Raw genomic sequence first — 25814 nt, 5'->3', positions numbered from 1 at the left:
CGTAGTTTTTCTTCTGTCGTCACAGCCGGTCGGGGGCTGAATCGGTGGCCGTATAAACTGCCGTTTGATTTTTACGGCACGGAGACGGAGAAACGCGACCCCAACAATGTCCTCGAACGGCGATATCAGGATCCCCGCTCGGCTGCCGTTACTGCTAACCTACGAAGGAGTGCTGCTGCCGGGCTCCACCATGCGCATCAGCGTCGACACGGCGAGAAACATGCAGCTGGTAAAAAGTAGGCTTCTGAAGGGGACGTCGCTAAAAAGCACCATTATCGGGGTTATTCCGAACAGCAGAGACCCGGAGCACGATACCGAGGAGCTGCCGACCCTGCATGGGTGGGTGACACTGTCCTGGCAGTTAGTCAACGGCACCGACAACGTTACGTTTCAGACCTATAACGCGACATTTTAGTTTTTGGTGTCATCCTGTAGCGGAAGTGTCCCATTGGTATAATGGAATTTATTATTATTATTATTATTATTATTATTATTATTATTATTATTATTATTATTATTTTACTTTGGGGTGACATGAACTTTGTACTCAAAGTTTATCGGCAAACAAGAAATCCAGCTTGAGAGCCCACGAAGTTGCATCTCGGTGCGCGTTTGTTGACCTGATGAAACCTTGACAAAGACCCAGACTTATACAAATAAAAACACGTTTTATGCACATATTAATGAAATGTAAAGCGCAAGAGCGATCCGTGCTTTGGAGAACGTTCTGGAAAAATCGATGAGTCCAGGCGGACTTTAGCCGTGGCCGGTCCTGCCAAGTCGCAGTTTCATAATCGTCCTTCCCCTGTTTTCTTTCCATGTTGCCTTTAAATTCCCTAAGCTCTGCTTTCATTAAATGTAGCAAACAAACCTTATACATCATATTAAACATGCATTTGTGGGGCGGCATGGTGGTGCAGTGGTTAGCACTGTTGCCTCACACTTCTGGGACCCGGGTTCGAGTCTCCGCCTGGGTCACACGTGTGTGGAGTTTGCATGTTCTCCCCATGTCGTCGTGGGGTTTCCTCCGGGTACTCCGGTTTCCCCCCACAGTTATATTGGACTTGTTATATTGCCCGTAGGGGTGAGTGTGCCCTGCGATGGGTTATTCCCTGCCTCGTGCCCATTGCTACCCAGTAGGATAAGCGGTTTGGAAAATGGATGGATGGTGTTTCCTGGTGCCAGTTTTTTTTTCCTAAACCGGTGCCATGTTCCCTTCAGCACTGGCACGGCGGGGCTGGCCGTGCAGGTAGTGGGCAGTAACTGGCCGAAGCCCCACTACACGCTGCTGATCACCGGCTTGTGTCGCTTCCGCGTCATCCAGCTGTTGCGTGATCGGCCCTTCCCGATGGGGGAGGTGCAGCAACTGGACAAGCTGGAGCAGTACACTGCCGACTGCCATGGAGAACTCGGAGAGCTGTCAAAGAGGTTCTATCAAGCGGCTGTGCAGGTTGGTCTGTCTCTGGAGGTCGGACCTGTCTGTGTATATAGGTGTACCCAGTGAAGGTTCTACCTTGGACGTTAGGATGATTCCAGGGGCCCCTGAGTGACAGGAGAGAGAGAGACAGGGGCCTAAAGAAATTTGGAAAATAACTGAATTGCTCTGGACTTCGCGGCCCAGTATGATATGCTTTCATGGGGCCCAAAATCTCCAGTGGGGCCCAAAATCTCCAGTGGTCAAAAGCGTCCCAGACCACCATGGCAAGTGGTTTGAGTGATCAGATCACAGTGCGCCTTAGTGGTGTGTTTCACTTTCATGTAGCCTTGTCCGTTTCTGACCGTATTGCCCAAGACACATTTTAAAACCAAGTGTAAACAGAGCCTCTGTGTAATGGTGATTTTATCCATTGCGTGTAAACCGTGCCCCTCTTCCATCCAAGTGCTGCGCGACCAGTAGTGTTCAAATCAGTGGCATTCAAACTTTATTTTGTCTCTCTCCTCCACACACACACTCACAGTGACCCAAAAATGAACTTTAATTATGAAATCAAATTATATTAGTTTTTAATTTGTTAGCGTCGTTTAATGTGTACAGGCATATAATTCACATTATAGTTCACAGTATTTTTTAATGTTTCTAAAGGTTGCAGGGGGGGGACGACATGCCCCTCAGTTTGAATACCTCTGGTTTCACCTCATTGTTGAGATGCCACATTTATGCTCTCATCCCTTGCGTTCTCCTCCCATATCCCATCTTCCTCTTCTGCTTGCGTTCCTCAGCTGGTGGGCATGCTTGATATATCCGTTCCTGTGGTTGCTAAGCTACGGCGCCTGCTGGACAGCCTTCCCAGAGAGACCTTACCTGATGTTTTGACGTCGATGATCCAGGCGTCCAACAAAGAGAAGCTGGAGGTACGGTGGTGCCTGCACACATGCGTGTTACAGGCATGCGTATTCCGTGTGCCTTACGCAACCCGTGTGTCATGTGCACTCAGGTGCTGGATGCTGTCAGTCTGGAAGAGCGCTTCAAGAAGACTCTGCCTCTGCTGACCCGGCAGATCGAGGGACTCAAGTTGCTGCAGAAGACCAGAAAGCCAAGACTGGATGACGACAAGAGGGTACCACATGGTCCTCGTCTGCCCTGCCTCCTCACACCCTCAGGCTTACTGAATGCATGACTCGCACTCACATGAAATCCGCTCAGAATGATTGGCTGGCACTTGGAAGAGATACAAAGGCAAGAATCTGGCGTCATTAAGATATGGAAACAGCCCAGTGCCGTGAAACAAAAATACACAGATTCATCACTTTACGTGTCTTTGACAGAGGTAGGAACTTCAGGTCCAGAAAGTAAAAATCCACACCAATGTTTTATTTCAAGCAACCAGTTGAGTGTAGAGAGTCACAGAGGACTCAGGAGGCTGGTTGAAACAAAATCTTGGTCTGGATTTTTACTTTCTGGACCTGAACTTTCCACCTCGGGTCTTTCACCGCCTGTTTTTACCCTCTTCACTTTTGTTGCCAACACTTCCATCCTCTGCCTCTCTCTCTCTGCATGGTCTCCTCCACTCATTTGTTGTTCCCACAGGTGGTGCCCGTTCGAAGGGGAGGGGTCTTTCCAGGCGGACAGTTCTCTATAGAGGACGACGGGGAGGAAGAGGACAGCGATGATGTGGCCTTGCTGGAGAAGCGGGTTAGAACCGCCAACATGCCGGAGGCAGCATTGCGTGTCTGCTTGAAGGAGCTCAAACGGTACCATCCAGTCCGACCTGTGCTCTCCCAACCTGTTTGCCACCTCATACCAGTGCTGCTGGTTGACCCTGCACAGACTTCTAGAAATTCAAATTCTTGAACACATGACATATATGACCAGCAGGTGACAGGGTAGTTAAAGGCTTGCACTTTTTTTTACCTTTGGAATTTTATGTCCCAGGAGTTAGAGAATGCAAAGCTAGTTTCATTATATATGTACAGTAACAATAACAATGTCCTGTCCTGTCCTGTCCTGTCCTGCCCCATGAGCAGCTTGAAGAAGATGCCGCAGTCCATGCCTGAATATGCTCTGACGCGTAATTACCTGGAGCTGATGGTGGAGCTGCCTTGGAGTAAATCAACCACAGGTGACTGACCGCAGTGGCTGAGCAGATACCTCCTGCGTCATTCATCATTAGCGTGGTGCATGTGATGTGTGCTCTGCTGTTTGTGTACGTGGCAAAGTGAGTCTGCATTTCATCAACCTGCTGATAGTTTGATGATCTTTGCTGTGTAGCATGAGGAGTGATATAATGGTTAACCACTTGAATTTGTAATGTGAGATATAACCAGAGGCATAGATTTGGGGTGGGGGGGGACATGTCCCTCCCAATGTTAAGGTATGGGGGGTAACTATCCCCCTCAATAATCTCATATATACCTCTGCCACGAGGCAGGGAACAACCCAGGATGGGGGGCCAGCCCAACGCAGGGCACACTCACACACCATTCACTCACACATGCACACCTATGGGCAATTCAGCAACTCCAATTAGCCTCAGCATGCTTTTGGACTGTGGGGGGAAACCGGAGTACCCGGAGGAAACCCCACGACATCATGGGGAGAACATGCAAACCCCACACACATGTGACCCAGGCGGAGACTCGAACCCGGATCCCAGAGGTGTGAGGCGACAGTGCTAACCACTGCACCACCATGCCGCCCCATATCATAACCAACGGTTAATAAATAAATTTCACATTTATGTGAAATGGTGGAATTTAACTGTCTCGTCCATTCATTTTCATAAAGATTCTCGTGTGACTGTGAAAACTGCAGCTACCTTCGTTAACTGATGGCACAAATAGTGAAGCTGATATTGCAGCAGTACACAGCGTCATCCCACCATGTTTGCTGTCAGGGCATAAGAATGAGTAAGAAGCCGAACGGGGACAGACCTGCCATTTATTTGGAAAACACTATAAAGTTAATATAAGTTAATCAGTTACCATGCAGGAACTCAGAATCATTTAGTTTGTAAATGTCCCTGACAGAAAGTCTCATTTATTGCTAAGAAGAGATTCAGTAAATCTCCTATATTTACTTCTATGGGTCTTTCGGAGAAGATTGTCTAGTCGCTACTTTATGTGTGTTGTGATTCTTTCCGGAAAGTTAGTATGTGTTTATGGGAGAAAACAGAGTGCAGGAGAGTGATGGGCATCACAGTGGACCCTGAAGTGAGGTCTTGTTTCCATGGTACAGGGCCTGACATTTGTGGCAGAATCTCGCGATTTGTGCATAATTTTAATAATTCCCGCAAATTCAGCATACATGATGTGGGACATTATTGTAAAAACAGTACAAGCGGCAAGGCCTCAGTTTTCAGATCCGGTGAAATATTAATGCACACATTTTAGCGTTAGGTTAAGCTTCATCTTCAGTAGGTTCCTGTTTCACGAATAAGTACATGAAGGCTTCAGAGTCACATCAGGTCAAAATCTCTGCTTTGCACATTATGTAAGAGATCGTAAGAAAATGAAAGACGATTCCGTTAATGTGTCATTAGCCTGCGATGTACCCAGCATGCATTGCCAGCCAGATAAATTCATACACTTTTGATGAGCTTACTCTAGGGCCATCCTTTATGGGAGAAATTTTGTGATAGAATCTTTTGTAGTGTTATTACTCTTCTAGTTTTGTTCATTTCTAGGTCTAGATTCTATATCATTTGGCCCTTCAACCACTAGAGGGAGACAATCACCATTTTTTTCTGTGCTTAGTTCTTGCAATGCTTTGATCTCCCCTGTAATATGGCTGTGAATGCATTCTCGTGACTGGCATCGGTGTGTTGCTTAGAGGCAGGTCCTGTCTGTCTGTGCACATGCACATGCTCTCTCAGCTTTATCTCCTGTCTGCATCGTGCCTCTAAGACTCCTCCCCCCCCAGGCACATGGGGGCAGGTAAGCCTGCTCTTTTGTTATTTGTGTCCGCCTCCGTAACGATGTAAAGATGTACATCTTCAGGCTGGATCATGATGTTCTACTCCAACACGTTTGTGTGCCCCCCCCCCCCCCACTTGTTTACATGCTCTAAGGCTGACCAGTTTTGCAAATCATCGCACAGCATAAAGGAAAAGTAAAATGAAATTCGGGGAGTTTAGCTGCTGTTTCTACAGGCCCCTATAGGCCCCCTTCCTGTCTTCTCCTAACCCTCCCCTCCCCCCTTTCCGCAGACTGCCTGGACATCCGGGCTGCCCGTGCCCTGCTGGACAGTGACCACTACGCCATGGAGAAGCTGAAGCGGCGCGTGCTGGAGTACCTGGCTGTGCGCCAGCTTCGCAGTGCCCTCAAGGGGCCCATCCTGTGCTTTGTGGGGCCGCCGGGCGTGGGCAAGACCAGTGTGGGCCGCTCCATCGCCCGCACGCTAGGCAGAGAGTTCCACCGCATCGCCCTGGGGGGTGTCTGCGACCAGTCCGACATACGCGGCCACAGGTGCGACACTGCCCCTCCATCGCTGGCGTCCCGCCTGCTGTCCTGCCTGTGTTTCTCAGTCTCTCTGCCCGAACTGCTCCCATTCTGCCCAGCTGTTATTAATTGTGCTGCACCCCTGTGTCCCTGTGCTACTTTGACAGTAATAAAAGGCTTCGTGCTGCTTTCCTCACCTGTGGGAGCGGGTTAAGATGCTATACCCGTTGTCGGTATAGTGATTTCATCGGCATGATGAAAGGCTGAGGGTGGGCATGGCAGGGGCCAGAAAGCACCAGGGAGCTCAAGTGTCATTGGCTGGAAAAGACGTTAGGATTTAGGGGACAGAATATGGGGAGGGTAGTAGCTGTTGCCTGCCCAGTCATATGTAAATTAAACGTCCTACAAGGTCATGATGTTGTGGCTGAAGGTGTGACCAGCGACAGAGGGCGTTCATTTTGTGGCAGCAGTTCTGTTTCAAAATGAAAGTTGATCGGTCCATCTGTCTGGGTCAAAAGGTGTCTCTGCAGGCCAGATATGCTGGTACCCCAGCACCATGTGCCTAGCTGCCCCCCCACCAAAAAAAAAAAAAAAAGCAGGCCAGCGGCACAGTGTGGATGGGGTCAGAGAGATGAAAGATCACACGCTGACCTGAAATGTAGGTCGCAATCTGAGAAGGAAAATGAGGAGTCATTATTAATGACCTAATAAGGAGCGTGACTCTGATTTCTGTGTCGCTACGGAGACCATCCCTGTACAGGTCCCTGTAGCCTTAAAGGAGCCTGTACTCTTTGGTTACATGTACGTTCATCTTACCTGGCCTTCAGGTGCTCAGAATTGTCTAGCTAAGGTTTGTTACCCCCTTGAAAGCTGTCGGGAGTTCGTGTCTCTGAGAGATCGGTTGATTACCTGAAATGACTTAACAATATATGTTGACTCAATATATGAGTCACATCTTTTTGCTGATCTTTATTGCTCTGTAATTATTTACTGTGAATTTACAAATCCAGACCAAGGTCTTGTTTCAACCACCCAGTTGATTCCTCTGTAACTGTGACTCTTTATACTAAACTAGTCGGTTGAAATAAAACTTTGCTCTGGATTTGAACTTTCTGGACCTGAACTTTCCACCTCTGACTGCAGTCTTTGGCCCTGAGTCCTGACAGGCTCTCAGGGAAAAAGCTGCATGAACCCCCCCTGATTCTGCCATGTTCTCCCAACCACAGACGCACCTACGTGGGCAGCATGCCTGGCCGTATTATTAACGGCTTGAAGGCCGTGGGGGTAAACAACCCAGTGTTCCTGCTTGACGAGGTGGACAAGTTGAGCAAGAGCCTGCAGGGAGACCCAGCCGCCGCCCTGCTGGAGGTGAGCTGAGAAACACCTAAGATGTTTAAGGTGGAAGAAGGGGTTTGGAGCATGTAGAATGCTGATAATGAGGAGTGACTGATTAATAAAGAAATCTCAGCTCTGCTTGTAACTGTGTGATCAAGGGGAGGTCAGGATGCAGACCTGATTAACTAACTAGGCTATCAAAGAAGGTCAGACCGCAAAGAGCGGATACTGACCTTCTAGGTTTTACGATGTAGGCCAACTGCTCAGGTGGGGAGATTGGGTGACGTCTTCAGTGTCTGAGTTTTTGAGTTGTGACAGGTCGCGTGCATCTTCTGTTGGCAGAGGCAAATATTACCCAAATACCATAAGCTGAATAAACAAACCCAAGTTTGCATGACCGGAAAAAATCCTGACATCAGACAAGCGTTGGGGAAGTTACTAACAAAAGTACTCCATTACAGACAGTGGTGTAAAGTTCAGGTCCAGAAAGTACGACTCCATACCAAGGTTTATACTCAACAAACCAGTTGAGTATAAAGAATCACAGTCACAGAGGACTCAGCTGTTTGGCTGAAACAAAACCTTGGTCTGGATTTGTACTTTCTGGACCTGAACTCTACACCTCTGTCCATAATGAGATACTCCTCCAACACTAGACCGTCTGGCTCGCAGACCTCGCCAGCTCGTATCGCCTCGGCCTTGCATCAGTCTTTCTGCTTTTTCCTGGAGGGGAGCCAAACATCTGGGGTTAGATGAAGGGGACCAAAACTGCAAGGGTGTAGCCAGGTGGCCCCGTGGGTGTGGAGAGATACCCATGTGCTCGTGTCTACCTCTGCTAACAATGCAGGTAGTCGGATACCTCAGCATAGTGATTTACTGTAATGATAGCTGTCGAGATGTTATCTCTTTGCACAGACAATGAAACCAAGGGGTGTAAACGTGCTCACGTGGACTCTGTACTGTATCTTTGCTTATCATACTAGACAGTATATATCCCACCCACCCCACCACCCCGCCAGACGGCAAAATCTCACGTTGCTCATAAAGCCGCAGTGAATCACCAGAGTGCACTTTGCTTGCAGACGGCCTCACGCAGACTCGTCTTGGCGCATGAAGGCCTTTTATCTCACCGGCTTTGTTGTCTGAGCCGTCATCCTCCCGCTTGCTGACGTGAGCCCTGATCTGAGAGCGAAGGGGCCCACACCTCGCACTGTGAACCAGGGCCAAATCTGATGTGGAATTTTTTTTTTTCCACCCAGTCTCCCTTCTTTGTTCCATTTGCCCCTGGCAGAGGGCATTAGGAAGTATAAAACAAGCTATTATGAAAATGAGTGCCGGATAGAGTCCCATAAGATTTACACTAAAAATAAACAGTAAGGACATTCGCTCGTATGCTGAGTCACTGAGTGTTGGCTGGTGGGATGTGGTGAAGATCCACACTGCCATTCTGTAGTGATCATTCCCTGCTTCGGTTATCTTTCTGGACTGTGCTGCACTTTTCCTGTTTTGGGGGGGATTTAAGGAAGGAAGGGACAGATGAGGGTACAGGGTGTGGGTTAGTCAGGGCTTTGTTGGTGGGGGGGGGGCACTGATACTGCAGGGGAAACAGTGGCGGGGATTTCGGCAGCAGTGACCAACGTGGAGAGAATAAAAATGTAAACATCAGTTAATGTGTGTATTGTTCATTTCAGTAGGAATGGGAAGTATGGGACAAGGAAATTCCCATCCTATGGTTCATTTCATTTCTGGTATCCACTGGCATACAGGAACCCAGCAGTACCAGAGCCATACCTCAAAGAGAGACTAGTTACAGCACGGTTCCAGCTCACTTCGGTTTTCCACTGCAGAAAGGTTGGCTCGGTAATGATGTTGCTTGTTTTAGAGAGCGACAGTGATATTAAACTAAAGAGACACTTACTATTCACACTGAGTATATCATGATTTACTTTATGCAGTTGTTATTTTTTACTGTGTGCTGATTTCCACCAGCATGTCTGTGAGAATCACCAAATAAAACGCTAGCAGAATTAGCATTCGTTTGCATAAACATGCATTACAAATCCATTCCATTCAGCTGTTCTATAGTACTTTTTTAAAGTAGGTGGTTGGCAGTTTTCAAGTTCCGAGCTTGGGGAATGCACCGGCAACTTGCGATGTGCAATACTTCTAATAATGAATGATCTGAAGAATTACATGCATTTTGTTTCAGATAATCCATGCACAGAACACTGCTTTTCGGCTAGTTTATTGACCAATCAGGTGGTGGTGACGCAGCCAGCTTGGTTTGGTTGTGCTTTCAGCATTGCTAGTAGCTGGACCATTACAGCACGGTTCCGCTCGCGTATGGCTTGCATGCTTCGGAATGGAAAAGCGCCAGTTCGTGGTACTGGTTGCGTACTGGTTAGTGGCAGTAGGAAAGGGCCATTTCTGTGTGTCTGTGGTGACTGAAGGTGTTATGTAACACGCTTTGAGTAATGAATACTCATAGTTTTATCATTCTGAGAAGTGAAGTGTATTGACTGAACAGAAACACTAGTAGGGACCTTAATACTTATTTGCAGTTTACTTGTACTCACGCTTGGTGACATGAAACTTGGTTACATATCAAATTTTGGGGCTGGTGTGATGCTCAGTGGGTTAGGACACTGTGCCTGTGATTGAGAGACCCTCAGTTTGCTTGCAGACGGCCTCAGTTGCTACAGGGACTTTCTCAAAAACGTATTTTGCTTTGGATAAATACAGTAAATGTAAATGAATCTTTTATTAAAGATTTCTTTGCACGTGAGTGAATTGACACTGTTGCTCTTGCGGTTTTATTTCTGAAGAGGATTAATAAATGATTAATAAATCTGAGTTAGGGTTAAGTTTGAACTGAAAGCTTAAAATATGTCGTCTTAGGAGGTACATTGTTTGTCTGCTGTACGAATGTGTGTGGGAGGCTTTGCTGTGTTTCTGGGAGAGTTTCTGCTCTCTGTGCTGCTCTTACTGCTAACTTCTCTTTTAGGTTTTGTTACCGAGTCCTGATTGTTGTTGTTGTCGTTTTTTTGTTGCTTTGATGTAGGTTCTAGACCCAGAGCAGAACCACAGCTTCACTGATCACTACCTTAACGTGCCCTTTGACCTCTCCCAAGTTCTCTTCATCGCCACGGCAAACACTACGGCAACCATCCCTCCTGCCCTCCTGGATAGGATGGAAGTGCTCCAGGTACCAGGTCAGGACACGCAGAGTGCTGGGCTAGTGATTAGCTCAGCTCATTTTCATGTTAATTAAGCAGCAGTTTAATGTGTTCCATTTGTTTCACTTGATGTGCACGGTTTTTCCCCTAGTAATTTTTTAGATCATGCATGCACAGACACATTTGTGTACATAATAGGTGTAACCTGTTAAGATGGGCTCTCCACCAGCTAATAAGTGGGTCCCCTGGACTGGAGTTGTGAATCACTGTTTTATTATTGGGTGATGAAGAGGTCAACCGTAAAACCCGCACCCACACCGGTCCTCCGTGGAACCGGTTAAAGTCAGTCCACCGGTCAGACTGAGCCCCGTCTCAGCAGTGCAGGTCTGGGTTGGTTCTCTCGCGGTCAGTGGCTGAAGTTCTCTGGTCCTCATGTGGCGTATCTCCCATGCTTGCAGTCAGCCGAACGTCTGCGCAGCTTGAATGAGCGTCGTGTGCTGAACCTTCGGTGTGTGTGACAGTACTGTGCTGCGTGCTGCAGGGTACACCCAAGAAGAGAAAGTGGAGATCGCTCACCGCCATCTGATTCCCCATCAGCTGGAGCAGCACGGACTCACTCCCCAGCAAGTCCAGATACCCCAGGACACTACGCTGGACATCATCGGCAGGTATGTACGCTCTGTCGCATGCAAATGCACAATGACATATGCGGCGTGTTAACTTGGGTGTTGTGTTACGTATGTCACAATGAGGCTAATATTCAAAGAGTATCATTACCTTTTAAGCAGACAGTTTTATATAGAAGGTATGTTTGTGTGATGATATCCTAGTGACATTTCAGGTTTTTTTTCAGGCTTGTTGTATAATTCTTTTTGTGTTCTCTACTCTTCGGAGACATTTTACAACAACGTTGACAAACCAGTATATACACACACCCCATCTGATCTTTATTACTAATGATGCTTGTGGTAGATGTTTTACTTTGGAAAGAGCTGATGTGGCCAAACTTTGAAAGCTCAAGTTGAACAACGGTCTTCTGACAGTATGATGGTTTTATTGTTTAAAAGACAGGAGTGAAAAGGATCAATAGCATTTTCTTGTAGGATGTATTTTATCTGGCAACAGTGACACAAAAACACAACTGATGTTTATACTAGAAAGAAACTGGAAGGGTTGGAGCTGTAGACTGGATGATGAATTACAGGGAATGAGGGGCGAGGAAAAGCGGGTTGAAGGGGGCGAGGGAGGGGGGGTTGAAGGGGGCGAGGGAGGGCGGGTTCGCCTTGCAAAATGGTATCCCTCTGGAGTCTTGGTTAGAAGGAAACTTACTTATTCAGCATTACAGCTACCAGTATGCGGTGTCAAAAATTCCTTACACACCACCTGCCCTCTTGTCCTGGCAGATATACACGGGAGGCAGGTGTACGGTCCCTGGAGAGGAAGTACGGGGCCATCTGCCGGGCAGTAGCCGTGAAGGTGGCTGAAGGCCACAAGGCGGCCAAGCCAGGAGCGTCCACCAAGGGCGAGCAGAGCACCGGCACCGAGGCTGGAGGTGAGGCTGCAAGGCAGTGTGTGTGGCTCTCACCGAGGCTGGAGGTGAGGCTGCAAGGCAGTGTGTGTGGCTCTCACCGAGGCTGGAGGTGAGGCTGCAAGGCAGTGTGTGTGGCTCTCACCGAGGCTGGAGGTGAGGCTGCAAGGCAGTGTGTGTGGCTCTCACCGAGGCGTGCTCCTCTTGGGGTAGTGGTTGGTAATTGTGCACATTAAAAAAATATTAGTTGGTACCTTGGGCGGAGCTTAATTCTCCCCCTTCTATGATGTCATATGTGGGAGGGGCGTATCCCTTATTCTGATTAGTCGAGAGGTTATCTCCATATATGGTATCATACATGCATATGCCACATGCTGCCGATAGGGGGCCATATGGTTTGGGAGATAAGGGATGCCGTTAAACTTTAATAGAATGAAAATACATTACATGTATTTATTTATGTGTTATTTTTAATTATGTTTTTAAGGAATAATCAAATATATGGCAGGATCAATGTAATACACATCCAGCGGGGTCTGTCCGGCCACCGCCATATGTTGTTAGTAGGCACAAGCGCTACGGCGTATTTTAAAAGAAAGCACCAAGTTTTAAAGAAGAAAAACTTCAGCGTTATTTTAAAAGAAAGAAAAGCAGGTGGAATTTACACAAGCACAAACATGCCTGAAAGAAGCAGAAGAGCAAATGCTGAGTTTAAACAAGCACAAACGAAACCAATTAACATACAACATGTCGTTTTAAAAGAAGAAAGGGATTTAGAAAATAACGCATTGACAAACACGACAAATGTTTTTAAAATGTTTTTGAAGTACGTAGCTAAATACCGCTCACTATAGTTCCAATCCAGGACTACAGTACGTGCGGGCCATCTCCTAATCGAACGCTCTCTTTGCCGTGTCTTGTTTTATGAAATCTGCTTGAAAACTTTGTCGGTTACCTTCCATATTGGAATGTTGAAGATGTTTTTGATGTATGTTGCTAAATACCGCTCACTAGTTCTTACAGCTATTAAATTAATCATAAACTGGGGGCATCTTTTTTAAAATACAACTAACAAAATGCAGCTAAATTGTTTTATTACTTAAATGTTATGACAGGGCTTTTTAAAAGCCCTGTCATCATGTTTCAAGTGCGAAATTATATGGTCTAGCATTATATGGACTAGCAACTGTCTCTGGGGGAGCAACACTGGATAGGAACTATTAAGCAGCATTTAATGACAAGCATAAAAAAACTCATTTTTAAAAACTTTGACAGAATAAAACCTTAGTTATTTACGCACACACACCGGTGTTCAGGGGCTTTAGAGTTTAACTTTAGGTTGGTGAAAGTATAGGACCGTGATGTGTAAGCTGGGTTCTTGTGTAGTCAGACCCCAAAACATACTAACTTATTGCGAAAAACCAAACAAAATAGACTTGTAAATTTTAAAGAAAAGACATTAACGGCTTTTATTAATGTTTAAAGGTATAAAAAAAACTTTAGCTGCCTTAAATGGCCAGAAAAGAAATTGGCTCAACACTATTAATAGTTTATATGAGGATGGGGTGTTTGCAACAGTCACAATCCTATCAGTGAAGCATAACATGCCAAAGAAACATCTGTTTCATTCATCTGTTTCAAAGCAGACACTTTGTGCAAAAGTTGTTTCCTCATTTCCCTAACGGCCACTAGAATTGGATGGTCCTTAAAGACCTTTCATAAGACTTGGGGGCCCTGTCCTGAGGTTTATCAAAGACCAGGTTCTTACACTAGAGGAGACCGATGCTGTTTAAGTACTACATGGGTTCACCCCTGCAATGAAATACGTAGCATTTGAAGATGTATAGATCGTAAAACTTCTTGTACAGTATACGCCCATCATGTGTTGGAGGGGCTGGCGTGTATCCATTTTAAAGGATGAGGTGCCTAGCCAGTAAGGGGGGGGGGGGGGGGCATGGTATCAGATGGTGGAATGTCGAACAGGAACTCAGTGAATTCAAGTGTGGTTTCGTGATACTGCAGACCAGTGCAATAAGTCCATTTGTGAAATTTTACTACTAAATATTTCATGGTGAACTGTTAGTGGCATTATCACAAAGTGGAAGAATGACAGCAACTCAGCCACAAAGTGGTAGGCCATGTCACCAAGTGCAATGCAAAGCGTCGGATGCAGTGATGGAAAACACGCTGCTACGTGGTTGTTTCTCAGAGGTTGGGCTTAGCCCCTTAGTTCCAGTGATAGGAACTCTTTATGCTGCAGCACTCAAAGCCATTCTGGACAATTTCATGCTCCCAACATTGTGAGAGCAGTTTGGGGATGGCCCCTTCCTAATCCAACATTGACTGCACACCGGTGCACAAAGCAAGGTCCATAAGGACATGGATGAGTGAGTCTGGTGTGGAGGAACTTGACTGGCCTGCACAGAGCCCTGACCTCAATCCGACAGAACACCTTTGGGATGAATCAGTGCGGAGACCCCGAGCCAGGCCTTCTCGTCCAACATCAGTGCCTGACCTCACAAATGCTCTCCTGGAAGAATGGTCAAAAATTCCCATAAACACACCTTGTGAACAGCCTTCCCAGAAGAGTTGAAGCTGTTATATCTGCAAAGGGTGGGCCAACTCCATATTAAAGCCTATGTATTAAGAATGGGATGTCATTAAAGTTCATGTGTGTGTAAAGGCAGGTGTCCCAATTCTGAGGGGCCACATAGCAAGTTGAGTCTGAACCGGATCCGGGTAAAAAGTTGTTCAGAAATCGCCACAGATCCGTAAACTGGATCTGCTCTGATCCGTATGTTTCGAGAGTCAAAATTACGAAAAGATGAGCTCCAAGTGGGACTGGTGAGTGGCTCAGTGGGCTAAGTCGCTGTGCTTGTGATCGGAAAGTTGAGGTTGGCGGTTCAAGCCCGCCCTCAGCAGGGTGGTTACAAGGTGGGTCCTTGGATGTGCTGGCTGACCCTGCAGTGTGGTGTGGAGTGTGTGTGTGTGTGTGTGTGTGTGTGTGTGTGTGTGTGTGTGTGTGTGTGTGTGTGTGTGTGTGTGTGTGTGTGTGTGTGTGTGTGTGTGTGTGTGTGTGAGAGAGAGAGGAGTGAGAGAAGAGAGAGAACAGGATCAGTCAGTGTACTCAAGGGCCTGCCCTGTAACTGTTCTGCTGAGGGCAGGCTTGAGCACACTGACCTGATCACAAGCACAGAGATCAGCCACTCACCACCCTTTTTTGGAAAAAAAAAAAAGTTCTTTTTTTTTTTGGTGATTCACACTCATGTCCCACCTGCTTCTCTGTGGCTCCTCCTCCATCTCTGTGGCCCCTCCTCCATCTCTGTGGCCCCTCCTCCATCTCTGCAGCCCCTCCTCCATCTCTGCGGCCCCTCCTCTCTGGCTACTCTGCCAAGGCTGGATTTGAACCAGCAACCATCTGATCACAGATGCAGAGGCTTAGCCTGCAGCGCCACTCACCATTCCTACTTGTACACAGTTTTTCGTATATATGTCTTTTTTTTCCCTAACTTGCCAAATAAAGGATTTGCACAGATGTGCCACCTATTGCTTCCGCCAAGGCTGGGCTTGAACCAGCAACCTTTTGATCACAGATGCAGAGGCTTAGCCTGCAGCGCCACTCACCATTCCTACTTGTACACAGTTTTTCGTATATATGTCTTTTTTTTCCCTAACTTGCCAAATAAAGGATTTGCACAGATGTGCCACCTATTGTTTCTGCCAAGGCTGGGCTTGAACCAGCAACCTTTTGATCACAGATACAGAGGATTAGCCTGCAGCGCCACTCGCCACTCCTGCTTCAATGCTCTATTTTTCGTATATATGTCTTTTTTTTCCCTAACTTGCCAAATAAAGGATTCGCACAGATGTGCCACCTATTGTTTCCGCCAAGGCTGGGCTTGAACCAGCAACCTTTTGATCACAAATACAGAGGATTAGCCTGCAGCGCCACTCGCCACTCCTGCTTCAATGCTCTATTTTTCGTATATATGTTTTTTTTTTCCCTGACTTGCCAAATAAAGGATTCACACACATGTACCACCTATTTCTTCTTCCAAGGCTGGGCTTGAACCTGCAACCTTCTGATCACAGATACAGAGGATTAGCCTGCAGCGCCACTCGCCACTCCTACTTCAATGCTCTATTTTTCGTATATATGTCTTTTTTTCCCCCTATCTTGCCAAATAAAGGATTCACACACATGTACCACCTATTTCTTCTTCCAAGGCTGGGCTTGAACCCGCAACCTTCTGATCACAGATACAGAGGCTTAGCCTGCAGCGCCACTCGCCACCCCTGCTTAGATACTCTGTTTTTCGTATATATGTTTTTTTCCCTATCTTGCCAAAAAGATTCACACACACATATATATATACCACCTATCTCTATGTGTTAGAGTTAAGGCTGTTGCTCTAGGGTCTGCACTATGACTATTCTGCTAAGGCGGAATAACAGATACTACTCTGGTGAGGCTTGAACCAGGGACCTCCTCGATCTCAAGCACAGTCACTTAGCACGTTGTGCCACCATCCATCCTCTAAACAACCACCGTTAAGGGTTCATGATGATGATGTGCTGGGTGACGTGACGCAAAAACAGCTACTACTCTGACCGAGGCTTGAACCAGGGAGCTCCTCGACTGCAGGGGATGGACAGGGGATGGATGGTGGCGCAACGCGCTGAGTGACCATACCTGCGATTGAGAAGGTCCCTGGCTCAAGCCACAGGCAGGACAGTATCTGTTTTTGCATCATTCACCCGGCAGATCATCATCATGAACCCTTAACGGCGGTTAGTCAGAGGATCAATGGTGGCGCGACGCGCAGAGTGACCGTACCTGCGGTCGAAAAGGTCCCTGGTTCAAGCCTCGGGCAGACCAGTATCTGTTTTTGAGAATGGATGGTGGCGCAATGCGCTGAGCGACCGTGCTTACGATCGAGGAGATCTCTGGTTCAAGCCTTAGCAGAATAGTCACAGCACAGACCCTAGAGCAACAGCCTTAACTCCAACACGTAGAGATGTATGTGAATCTATTTGGCAAGATAGGGAAAAAAAACATATATACGAAAAACAGAGTATCTAAGCAGGGGTGGCGAGTGGCGCTGCAGGCTAAGCCTCTGTATCTGTGATCAGAAGGTTGTGGGTTCAAGCCCTGCCTTGGAAGAAGAAATAGGTGGTACATGTGTGTGAATCCTTTATTTGGCAAGATAGGGGAAAAAAAAAGACATATATACGAAAAATAGAGCATTGAAGCAGGGGTGGCGAGTGGCGCTGCAGGCTAAGCCTCTGTATCTGTGATCAGAAGGTTGCGGGTTCAAGCCCAGCCTTGGAAGAAGAAATAGGTGGTACATGTATGCGAATCCTTTATTTGGCAAGATAGGGAAAAAAAGACATATATACGAAAAACAGTGTACAAGTAGGGATGGTGAGTGGCACTACAGGCTAAGCCTCTGCATCTGTGATCAGATGGTTGCTGGTTCGAATCCAGCCTTGGTAGAGAAGATACGTGGCACATGTGTGTGAATCCTTTATTTGGCAAGTTAGGGGAAAAAAAACATATATACGAAAAACAGTGCATTGTAGCAGAAGTGGTGAGTGGCGCTGCAGGCTAATCCTCTGTATCTGTGATCAGAAGGTTGCTGGTTCAAGCCCAGCCTTGGCAGAAGAGATAGGTAGTACATGTATGTGAATCCTTTATTTGGCAAGATAGGGAAAAAAAGACATATATACGAAAAACAGTGTACAAGTAGGGATGGTGAGTGGCGCTACAGGCTAAGCCTCTGCATCTGTGATCAGATGGTTGCTGGTTCGAATCCAGCCTTGGTAGAGTTGCCATGGAGGAGGGGCCACAGAGAGGCAGGTGGGACATGAGTGTGAATCGCAAAAAATATATATATTTTTTTTTCTGAAAAAAAGGGTGGTGAGTGGCTAATCTCTGTGCTTGTGATCAGGTCAGTGTGCTCAAGCCTGCCCTCAGTGGAATAGTTACAGGGCAGGCCCTTGAGCACACTGACTGATCCTGCTCTCTCTCTCTCTTCTCTTGCTCCTCTCTCTCTCACACACTCCACACTGCACACTCCACACACCACCACACTGCAGGGTCAGCCAGCGCATCCAAGGACCCACCCTGTATCCATCCAGCTGAGGGCGGGCTTGAACCGCCAACCTCAACTTTCCGATCACAAGCACAGCGACTTAGCCCACTGAGCCACTCACCAGTCCCATTTGGGGTTCATCTCTTCGTAATTTTGACTCTCAAACACATACGGGTCAGAGCAGATCCGGTTTACGGCTCTGTGGCGATTTCTGAACAACTTTTTACCCGGATCCGGTTCAGACTCAACTTGCTATGTGGCCCCTCAGAATTGGGACACCTGCCTTTACACACACATGAACTTTAATGACATCCCATTCTTAATACATAGGCTTTAATATGGAGTTGGCCCACCCTTTGCAGATATAACAGCTTCAACTCTTCTGGGAAGGCTGTTCACAAGGTGTGTTTATGGGAATTTTTAATCATTCTTCCAGGAGAGCATTTGTGAGGTCAGGCACTGATGTTGGACGAGAAGGCCTGGCTTGGGGTCTCCGCACTGATTCATCCCAAAGGTGTTCTGTCGGATTGAGGTGAGGGCTCTGTGCAGGCCAGTCAAGTTCCTCCACACCAGACTCGCTCATCCATGTCCTTATGGACCTTGCTTTGTGCACTGGTGCGCAGTCAATGTTGGATTAGGAAGGGGCCATCCCCAAACTGCTCTCACAATGTTGGGAGCATGAAATTGTCCAGAATGGCTTTGAATGCTGCAGCATAAAGAGTTCCCATCACTGGAACTAAGGGGCCAAGCCCAACCTCTGAGAAACAACCACGTAGAAGTGTGTTTCCATCTAATATTTTTTTTTCACATTTCGGGGGATATTTGCCCCTCTGCAGGCCGGTGGCAGCTACACCATTCCTAGTCTACAGTGAGGCTATGGTGGGTGCAGGGGGGCTGGTGATCACGGTTGGCATACATGGGGCAGACGGCCAGACAGCCTTGTGACCACATGCCGGCCTCCCAGACCAGCTGCTCCAGCAATGCAGCCTGTGTAATAGGAGGAGCTGCTTTCAAGCTGGCAGCTGGGCTGGCTGGGGGGTGGTGGTGGTTTGTTTATGATGGCGGTGTAGTAGTATCCTGGAAGCCGTGGCAAAGTAAGGCCATATGGAATCACACCCCCCCCCATCTTCCTGCTCCCCTGTGTACAGGGAAGAATGGAGTAGGGGCTTAACCATTTCCCTTGTCTTTGTGTTGTCCTGGCTCTGTTGCCAGGTAACGGTGACATTATTGGCGCACATTATAATGTGTGAGTCTCTCTCAGCTGCCAGGAGGTGGGCATGAAGACCGGCGACAGCTGTTAAATGACAGGCCTGGGGGTTCGTCTCTCTTACTCCTCGCTGTTTCGAGGGGTGGGGGGGTAGGTGGTCAGGAAGCGGGGTTTTGGCAGGGATTGATTTGTGGAACTGCGGTTCAAAAGAACGCCAAGCATTTCAGGAAAACCGGCCTCTTCCTGTTCAGCATTCTTCAAGGTCTTGGGAAAATGTGTGGCAGGTCTGCTTGCTGAAGGGTGAAACTAATTGTATTAATTTACTTATTCCCATCTCCATCACTTGGCTCTCTGGTTTTCTGTATATTTTCTTCACATTCTTTCCTGTCTGGTCCTCCCGCCTCCGCCCTGTTCTTCATCCATGTTGTCGCAGTGTAGTGCGAATGCATTGGTGGAGGCAATAAACCTGTAACAGTCTCACATCAGCGTCTGCTGACCTTCCTGATGTCTATGTCTGTCCCTCCGTCCCAGATCAAGAGAAGAAGAGTGGAGCTCTGGGGGATCTAGCCCTGCCCCCTGAGATGCCCATTGTCATCGACCGCCAGGCTCTGAAGGACATCCTGGGACCTCCAGTCTTCGAAATGGAGGTGAGATGGGAATGGTATACAGAAAGGATCAAGTCTGTGATCACAGCAAAGAGTTTAGTTCCACCTCCATTTCTAATGCATGGAGGGAATTCCCCAGATCCTACAATTTTAGCCTTTTTTCTCTCCGTTTAGAGTTCACAGTTCAGGGTCACCTAAACCTTGTTAGATTTTTCGTAACTTTGCAGAGTATGGCGGTTGTGTACTTTGCAGCATAGTACCAGCTAGGTTCTCCATGTTCTGCTGGTTGAAGCGTCTGTTCGTGGGGATTCTTCGCTCTCGTTCTCTCCCAGTTGCTCATTCATATTATTATCCATCATTAGCATAACAGGATTAGCAGAAGCTACAAAGGAACTTACAAGAACAGACCCCCATGTGTGCTGAGTACTTCCCTGAACATTCCTTTCACTATTAGTGGTGTCGCTGCGCAGCCTTTGCTGTGGGTGGGGGGTGTGCATTGGGGCTCCAGGAAAGGGCTACACTCACAGCAGGGGTTGGAATGTGTTTTGGCTGAGTTCTGTGGACTTCCTTTTCCCTTAGCGCTGTGGTCTGTTCTTAACCTCTTCGTCGCCACTGCTGGTCCTCACTATGTGCTTCTCTTTGTAAGCGAACCCCTTCTCTCTGGTGTCAGGTGTCCGAACGTCTGACGCTCCCTGGGGTGGCCATCGGGCTGGCCTGGACGCCCCTGGGCGGGGAGATAATGTTTGTGGAGGCCAGCCGCATGGAGGGGGACGGCCAGCTCACACTCACGGGCCAGCTGGGTGATGTCATGAAGGAGTCTGCCCATCTGGCCATCAGCTGGCTGAGGAGCAATGCCAAAACCTACCAACTGACCAATAGTTAGTGGAAACCTGTGTATTCAGAAACCATTAGTATGAATCTGGTTTACATTACTATAGACCATAAATGTCTGTAAATATGAATACCATCTTAGCAGTACTTACATTAGAACAATCCTTGTTGTTGTAGTTATACTATACAAGGTTGTTTTGTCTTGCTGAAATAGAGAGATTTCATGGTGATTCTTCATATATTTATAAATACTGGCAATTTGTCATATAGTGGCAGGGGGGGCTGACCCCCTGGAGGGAACAGATGTCCACTTGCACTTCCCGGCTGGTGCCGTCACCAAGGACGGCCCGTCAGCTGGGGTCACCATCGTGACGTGTCTGGCTTCACTGTTCAGCGGACGGCTGGTGCGCTCCGACGTGGCCATGACAGGGGAGATCACTCTGAGGGGCCTCGTGCTTCCGGTGAGAGGGTCGCACGGCGACACCCAGCCCTGGGATGGCTTGCAGGGAAATGAACGCATTAACCACCAATCTGACCGTGTTTCCTGCCCTAGGTGGGTGGGATCAAGGACAAGGTGCTGGCGGCACACAGGGCAGGCATAAGCCGCATCATCCTGCCGAAGCGGAACGAGAAGGACCTGGAGGAGATCCCAGCTCACGTGCGGACCCACCTGGAGTTCGTGGCAGCCAGCTCACTGGATGAGGTCCTCAACGCTGCCTTCGACGGAGGCTTCTGTGGGACTCAGCCGTCTCACCTACCACCAGCCCTTGTTAGCAAGCTTTGAGAGTTCTGGTGAAATGTAGAGCCTCTTACCATGTGCAGCCCAGTGCCTTTACCTTGGGAGTAGTGTAATATTAAGCCACAACAGCCTGGCCTTTTGAAGGAACCAGGGTAAGTCATGGCATTAAACCGAGTTTTTCTATGAAGTTTCTGTGATAAATTTATCACGTCAGTCAGCTGTAAATCGAAGTATTTGAGATGGAGGCAAATTGTTAAAGATGTAGGTTCAAAGCTAATGGTGTGCTGCTCTCTCTGAATGAAACACACAAGCATGGTGGCTCCATTTCCGAATGACTGACGTCTAACGTCCACGACCTGGACAGACGCCTGCTTGCTTGGTGAAATGGCTGTGTGATTCTGGCTGCTGGGTTACTCATGATTCAGGGACATGGGTTCTCTTAGCCTTGATGTACAGCTCAGTATGTGGTTGAGTTCTGTTGCTGTCCTTAAACTGACGAAATTAACAATGAAAAAATCAGATTGCTTTTCAATCTCGCTTTCCTCCTCGAAAAAGGAGAAAATAAGCTTCTAGAGAAGGTGTTTCAGTAGCTGAGGAAATTTAAATTCCTAAATGCTAGATTTGCCATGACTGTGGCCTTAATTAATGGGAAAACTAAGGAGAAGCTGGAGTAGCCCGCTTATTGCTGATTAACAGGAGAGCAGTGTAGCCGGGCACGCCGGTGTTGTTCACGCTAATGTTTGGAACTAATAAATTGTATGACATGACTTGTCTATTTCATGCACACGTATTATTTATCCAAAAGGACTTGTGGCCTCGTTGATGCTAGACAACATGCGGTGTAATATGCATGCAAAAATATGCAAACAGTGACAACCATGTGAATCACCTTCATAAAAATGACAACTGCTGAAAACACCACAACCCCACAAGGATGGTCATGCTTCACACAAACACCGTCATCAGCTGGCTGATCACGAATATTTTCCAACTGCTTTTTCTGGTCTGGATAACCTGCAGTTTTTCCCAAGCAGCACAGGGCACAAACACGCAGAATCATATCCTAGGGGCACTTCATAGATACCAGTCAGCTAAACCTATTTGGACTGCCCTTCTAAACTAATATGGCTGCTATGGGGAGAGCATACCAATTCCACACACACAGGGTAGAGGCAGGATTTCCTTAACATGAGAGCTTGTTGAGCAGGGGTGGCATACCTGAGCGATGGAGAGCCGTTGAGGTCACAGGCTTTTGGTATGACCTTTCAACTAGCCAATAACAGCGGGTCCCCAAAACCACTGCTTTATTATTGGCTGATTGAGAGGTCATTCCAAACTCCCACACCCCCAGCAGCTCTCCTTGGATCAGGTTTGCCACCCATGTTCTAGAGCGGTGGTAAGATGGTGTAGGTACTTCGTCGTTCGAACTACTGGGGTAGGGCTGTGAAGTCAAACTTTCTGACTCGTTGGCCACAAGCATCAGCACTTGGAAGTTATGCAGAAGTACGGGGAAAAGAAAGTACTAGAGCAAAAAGGGAGCAGACTATTTTTGTATCTCGACATTATTCCCTTATTCATTAATACATTTAATGTTACATTCTTTATTTGGTGTAAAATGAAAGATTGATCTGCTGGCCAAATTTAATAATGAATTATAAAGAGGTCACGGGTCGCATAAATAAATGATAAATATAATGCTGTTCTATTTTGAACAAAAACGGGACGCAATTTGTCCTGTATTTTCGAACACTGCATTTGATCCCCCGCCTCCCCTTAACTGATAACTTGTTATTGTTTTGCAGTGTTTATTTTGCATATGAAACTTAAATGTGAAGTTTAACCTATGAACCTTTCACATAAGTCACAGTTATTGTTGTGCGGTAGAAAAACACACTAAGGTGGCTAGGAAGTACAAAAGTTACCTGGCCAGGAAATTCAGGTTCCTGAACTTGTTCCATTTTAGATTACACTGACATTTCACATGCTAGATAGTTTGCGGCACATTCTGGGCCAGTCGTCATCATTTTTGTCCTTGCTGTTGGACTCAGTCATAGACGTCGGTGAGAAATTTAACAAAAATTACTGAAGAGGAGAAAAGCAAAAAAGATAGGTATACACAAAAACAATGATCTCTCGCCACGACTGCTTCAGCAAAACTTCCAGCTTATTTCACAATCTCTACTGATGGATAAACTATAGCTAAATAGAACTTACTTTGGGTAAATGTAACAAATTTTTGTGCTTTATAAATCTCCTGAAAGTCACAATGCGACTTTGAACATTTTCCAATATCGTTCAGCTCTAGTGGCTGTGGTGCGGCAGGCCACTGTGCACAAATGTTCGTTCCAGCAAAGTGGAGGCATACATTGATCACAATTTTTTCCCCATAAAAGGTAATGACTGTCCTTCAGAGATGTGCAGTAGCTGAAATTCCACCCATCAGTCCCCCGTGTATCGGTCCTGTAAACTGTAATGGATTCCTTGAGGCTGCCACCAACAATCATAGATTACAGGTTTCGGGAATGATATTGCCACAGAGTTTGACTATACAACACCCAACCTCCCCAAAGCCTCTTCCTGATTTATTTTCCTGAAAGCGAATGAAATGACATTTCTTTATCTCAATTCAGTGCAATGCAAACCATTTCAGCAGAAATAATCATCAAGTTGCACAAAACCAGTAAATTTGATCATTTTAATAACCATTTTCCAGTTTTTAACAAAATAACGAAGACAATTTCTTTAGTGTTCCATGGAACCGACCTACCACAGAGGGAGGAGAGTGCCAAAAAAAACTTCAGGAAACCTGAAGATCATCATCTGAAGACAAAACGATGGCGACACAAAAAAGGATGAGTTAGTCAAACATGTAGAGGGCGGCTGCGAGGAGGAGCAGTTCTGCATGTCCGAAACCCGCTTCTGCACTTTGTGTTCCTGTAACAAAGACAAAACCGAACAACACACACGTACAGTCCAGAAAACACTGAAGATGAACCACAGCTGTTTCGTTCCTTTTTAAAATTCATTACAAAAATGACAACAATATCATCTATGCAATTCTACAAATCGTCCCCTGCATGTTCAGTGGTATGGGCAAACACTTTTGCACTTATTCAGGAGTGCCAGATTAATGATGATTTCAGCCAGTCACCCACACTTCAAAACCTCATGAATCTGAAGTGGACAAAATAGGAGTAGACTGGGATGCAGGCACGCAATATGAAAAGCAGGGTCATTTTCAGATTTCATCTATGGGAAGAACAAACCCAACGTACTTGACCTTTGAACTTACATGTATGCCAACACATTTCTGTCACGCCCCACAAGTTTAAACTCGTATTCAAAATAAACCTTCCCTACCGTCCCTGAATACAATCCCAAACATGCAGGCAAACGTTGTGTTGGTGACTGACTGACTCCAGGTAAACACGATTCTTCCCTGGGTTGGGGACTGGAATTTAATATAATAATTTTTGCATAAGTCTAAATCTGAGCTTGAAATTTTTTTTTTTTTTTTTTTGCAAAAGTGTCATTTTAAAACAACTTTAGAGAACGTTTGGTTAGCAAAACTTATTAAATAACCCAACCATATTCTTGGTATTACCAACCAGAGAATTCCCTGGGTTTGAGCTGCTTTTGGTGGCCTTTTCCCCCCCCCATTTCCTTTAACAGCGTCCTGTACTGTGTGAGTATCTGTATCTGTAGTGGATAACAATCAGCACATAGAGATGGTGACATTGATGCCCAGGTTGCCGTTCTCAGCAAACAGCTGTGCTATGGAGGTGTCGAACACCAGACAGTCACTGTTCATGATGGCGGTGGCGATGCCTTCGTGGATGGAGCGGGGTGTGGCCTCCCAGGTGAGCCGCCGCCGGTGCCCGTTGAGCTCCAGCCGGTAGGCAAAGTTCTCGGCCTGTTTGCGCGTTCCAATGAGCTGCACGATGGCAAAGAACTGCTGGTGGCCGTCATACTTCTCCTGCTTCTCCAGCACCAGCATGAAGTGGAAGCCGAAGCAGGACTGCATCATGACCCAGTCCACGGCGCCCGGCAGGTTGATGTCCGTGGCCAGGAAGACAATGTCCTCACCCTGCAGAGTGGTGATGGACTTATGCTGATGCATCAGGTGAGGCATCACTGCATCCAGCGAGCCTTGCCACTTGCAGGATGCTCCAGGGCAAGGGCAGGAATAGGGCCGGAACTCACACAGCTCCTCGTGCTCAGCCTTTTCTGTGTGGGGCAGTGTAACCTCGCAGCCTGATGATGCGTACTTGCAGGGAAACAGCACTGAGTTTGCCACCTTCTCCATGGCCAGGTTACGGATGGAGCCTAGAGGCCCACGACAGGTGGGGCAGCAGGTGAGCTTGGGCCTGCAGTTGCTGCAGACCAGGTGGCCGCTCTGGCACTGGAGAATGGGTGGCAGC

The 25814-nt window shown here is 47.1% G+C and overlaps 2 protein-coding genes across 3 annotated transcripts in view; one reads left to right on the top strand and one right to left on the bottom strand.

Annotated features, from left to right (window-relative positions):
- Positions 1-5: 5 nt before the first annotated feature.
- lonp2 (lon peptidase 2, peroxisomal) lies at positions 6-22160 on the top strand. Its single transcript, XM_048972656.1, has 15 exons — positions 6-339; positions 1222-1450; positions 2221-2352; positions 2436-2558; positions 3029-3192; positions 3466-3560; positions 5646-5904; positions 7104-7245; positions 10274-10424; positions 10930-11056; positions 11792-11940; positions 19750-19865; positions 20494-20701; positions 20925-21115; positions 21208-22160. The coding sequence occupies exons 1-15, from the start codon at positions 107-109 to the stop codon at positions 21436-21438; spliced, it is 2550 nt and encodes an 849-aa protein (XP_048828613.1). The 5' UTR covers positions 6-106; the 3' UTR covers positions 21439-22160.
- Positions 22161-24074: 1914 nt separating this feature from the next.
- The window catches only part of siah1 (siah E3 ubiquitin protein ligase 1), a 15289-nt gene continuing 13549 nt past the window's right edge, over positions 24075-25814 (bottom strand). For both annotated transcript variants that reach the window (XM_048972669.1, XM_048972668.1), the window contains exon 3: positions 24075-25814. This exon is cut by the window's right edge and continues 145 nt beyond it. In XM_048972669.1, the coding sequence (XP_048828626.1) occupies positions 25109-25814 (706 nt within the window). In that variant the 3' untranslated portion in view covers positions 24075-25108.

This window comes from Brienomyrus brachyistius, chromosome 13 (genome assembly GCF_023856365.1).
Source record: "Brienomyrus brachyistius isolate T26 chromosome 13, BBRACH_0.4, whole genome shotgun sequence".
Taxonomy (NCBI): Eukaryota; Metazoa; Chordata; class Actinopteri; order Osteoglossiformes; family Mormyridae; genus Brienomyrus; species Brienomyrus brachyistius.
The sequence above is the reverse complement of the archived record's forward strand: the minus strand, read 5'-3'. Positions and strand labels throughout refer to the sequence as shown.

Excerpts from the sequence above, each read along its gene's own strand:
- lonp2 (XM_048972656.1), top strand. The coding sequence starts at position 107 with ATGTCCTCGAACGGCGATATCAGGATCCCCGCTCGGCTGCCGTTACTG. Across the intron at positions 2,353-2,435 it reads CCAACAAAGAGAAGCTGGAG|GTGCTGGATGCTGTCAGTCT; the intron begins GTACGGTGGTGC and ends ATGTGCACTCAG. Across the intron at positions 3,561-5,645 it reads TTGGAGTAAATCAACCACAG|ACTGCCTGGACATCCGGGCT; the intron begins GTGACTGACCGC and ends CCCTTTCCGCAG.